We start from the raw sequence: 2932 nt of genomic DNA, 5'->3' as shown, positions 1-2932 counted from the left end.
ATTTGGGACTTGAGGTAAAAATATAGTTTTAATATAAAAATTAAAAGTATTTAAAGCCAAAATTTTATGGAAAATTTAAAAAATAGCTAAAAGAAAATTCTGAAATAGTTTAATAATTTAAAATATTTAAAAACTATGTAGTAAATAATAAAGAAGTTCTTGTCGCGGAAAAAAAAATAAGTAAAAGATATTCTTACATTCAATAATAAGAATTTAGGTTCGGGGATTGATTTTACTCACCTTTTAAGAATGCATTGTCGCATTGATAAGTAGTATAAAGAAGCAGCCAAAAAGATAACAAAAGTTGCTATGTAGTTTACATAGAGTTGCTTTTGCTTCATCAAAGATACATCATTTTTTTACATTGTCGCATTATAAAAATGGATATTAAGCTAATCAAGTTTCTTTCAATTCATGTCAACCACAAAAGAAACTCAAAAAGTTAATATGAATTTATACTATTCTCAACAAGTTTTGTTGCAATACAAGCTAAAATCAGATGCAACAAGGCTACTTAGATCTTTTAGCCAAGGCAATTAGAAAGTCTCTGTAGTCACTAGATGGAAATCCTTCACGTATAGAATCAGCAAGTTCCTTCTCATACTTTTCCTTGAAAACCCTTCTAATTTCATCAATGTCTATCTCAGCCCTGCTAACCAATGCTCTTGCCAAAATTCTTGTGTCCCTTGTTACCCCTTTGATGCTTCTGTACAGTGTCTGCCATTATTAACCAGAATTATAACTTTTCAAATAATGTTCAATCCTTTCCTAAACTATATTTATTTATGAAGATTTGAAACAACAATTCAAGAAGGAATAATATATTTTTAATTTTGAACTTCTTGAACAACTTCTTTTTACTAGTTTTAGTCCCTAAATTTTTGTGAATTTTCACTTTTAATCTCTTAATTTTTTCTCCCATTAATATTTTAATCATCGTTCATGTAGAAAAAAATTTAGGAATTAAAATCAAATAAAATTTATTTAGAAACTAAAAATGAAAGTTAACAAAAGATGAATACTAAACATATTTAATCCTTTTAGGGAAAAAAAATACAAAAAAAAACAGCTCCTTTCCCCTAGTGTCAGTTGGCCCTGTGAAGGAGAAAGAAAAAAAAAATGGTACCTTTGCATAATAGAGTGCTGGATTACAAATACATTTCACAACCATCATTAGAGCTTTACTAAATTGGCCATATTTCCCTCCTTTTATAGACTGAAACACAGAGCATTGAAGACACAATAAATTTCAAAATCCTTCAAATAATGAAAATACATTGAATAGGATAAGATGGGGAGAGGACCAGTAGCATATTCTTTTATTGATGATACCTTTGTGTAGTCATGTCCATAAATGTGTTTATAACTACAAAAGGTTAGCTTCAGTTGGGGAATGCTCCTCTTGCTTAAAATCTCTAATACAACAGCTTCATCTACAGCTCCTAAGCTTCCCTCCCCAGTTTCATAGAGCCTCCTAGCATCACACTTAGATATGTGATGGTTGACATCTGCTTGGTGAGCTTTATGTGATGCAGCCAATGCCACAAGAATCTGCAAAATGCCAAAATCAAATCCATTTCTTTAAATCAAAAGAATTGACAATTCCCATAAAACAATAGTGATTCCTAATAGTGAAATGCTGGAAACACTTTGTCTACTGTCGGTTTAAAATCACAAATTTTAGCAGTTCTAATTAGTAATTCAAGAGAGATACTCTTAAATAAGGTGTAGAACTCAATTTATGATTTCACATACAGAGAGATTGTTATTAATGTTCCTCTTCCCAATGATATCTAACCTTTTGAAATGGGTGTGGAGGATCTAAATTGATAATATCTTGGTCCAACGGCCTTCTAAACATTTTCTGGTAGGCCTGTGTGATGAGAAGAACATGACTTGATTTTCTACCCACCAAAATTTCCACAAGAGCCTTGAAATTAGTCTCATGTTGTTGAAGAGCTTCTCTAGCAACAACAGCATCTCTGTCATGTGGGTCAAGCATCCACAAGGACAAAGCAGAACAGTTCATGGAAGAAGAAGAAGAGGAGAACACCTCTTCATATCTTTCAAAGTGTCTTATCAAGTCTTCTCCATACAATTCCTTAAAGGTCTCCCTTAGTTGTTGTCTTTCAAGGTGGGTTAAGCGAGCCAGAGATGGAATCAGTTGACTCATACCCCCCAAAGAATCATGAATTCTCTTGCAATCAAGTTCAAAGTTGTGGTTTGTCATTGTAAGAATGTTTTAAGTCATATGAGGAAAACAAAGGGAATGGTTGCTTTGGTTCAAGTAGATTGTCCACCAGACATGTATTTAAGCAAAAAACTACTTGAAGGGTAAGAAAAGAATCCTACTTTTTGACACCGTCCATTCCATGGTATTAGAATGTCGGTTACTAATAACACTCTTTGGACACACTCTCATCATTTTAAGTTAAGAAAGTAACATCTTCTTAAAACGTGATTTTTTTTAGCATAAATCAATTTTATAAAATTAATTTTAAAATGAGAATTATTTCTTATTTAAATAGATATTTCGGAGGACGTTTATTTTACGGATTAAGATATCATTTTTGAAAATATGAGCTTGAGAATGTATAATTTATATGTTTGTTACAAATTTTAAAAACATATTCCTAAATATCATTTATTTCTTGAAAAATAGTTATCTCATATTTAAAGCTATTTTGATTTACATGGTGAGGAAAAATTATATTTACATGAGAATGAGAAAAGTTATTTTCTAACTCATCCATAACTTTCATTCTAATTTTAATTTTTTAATTTAATTATTTTAAAATTGGGAATATTCTTAAAAATATTTAAATTTAACCAAACGTGTTTTAAACTATTTCTAAGAATATCATTAAGTGTAACAAACCTCCTTAGTATTATGTCTGGTCGATATGATACATATATTTTCTTAATACATGGA

General features: G+C 30.3%; 1 protein-coding gene across 1 annotated transcript; it reads right to left on the bottom strand.

The window, feature by feature from the left end:
- Window positions 1-295: 295 nt before the first annotated feature.
- On the bottom strand, window positions 296-2300 carry LOC109804328 (uncharacterized). Its single transcript, XM_020366144.3, has 4 exons — window positions 1799-2300; window positions 1333-1551; window positions 1127-1216; window positions 296-717 (listed from the first exon to the last, which is right to left on the bottom strand). Exons 1-4 carry the CDS (start codon window positions 2228-2230, stop codon window positions 511-513), a joined length of 948 nt encoding a protein of 315 aa, XP_020221733.1. The 5' UTR covers window positions 2231-2300; the 3' UTR covers window positions 296-510.
- Between the last annotated feature and the right edge of the window lie 632 nt (window positions 2301-2932).

The sequence above is a fragment of the Cajanus cajan genome, chromosome 1 (assembly GCF_000230855.2).
Source record: "Cajanus cajan strain Asha chromosome 1, NIPB_CcT2T_4, whole genome shotgun sequence".
Classification (NCBI taxonomy): Eukaryota; Viridiplantae; Streptophyta; class Magnoliopsida; order Fabales; family Fabaceae; genus Cajanus; species Cajanus cajan.
Note: the sequence above shows the minus strand (reverse complement) of the source record. Positions and strands in the feature narration are given on the sequence as shown.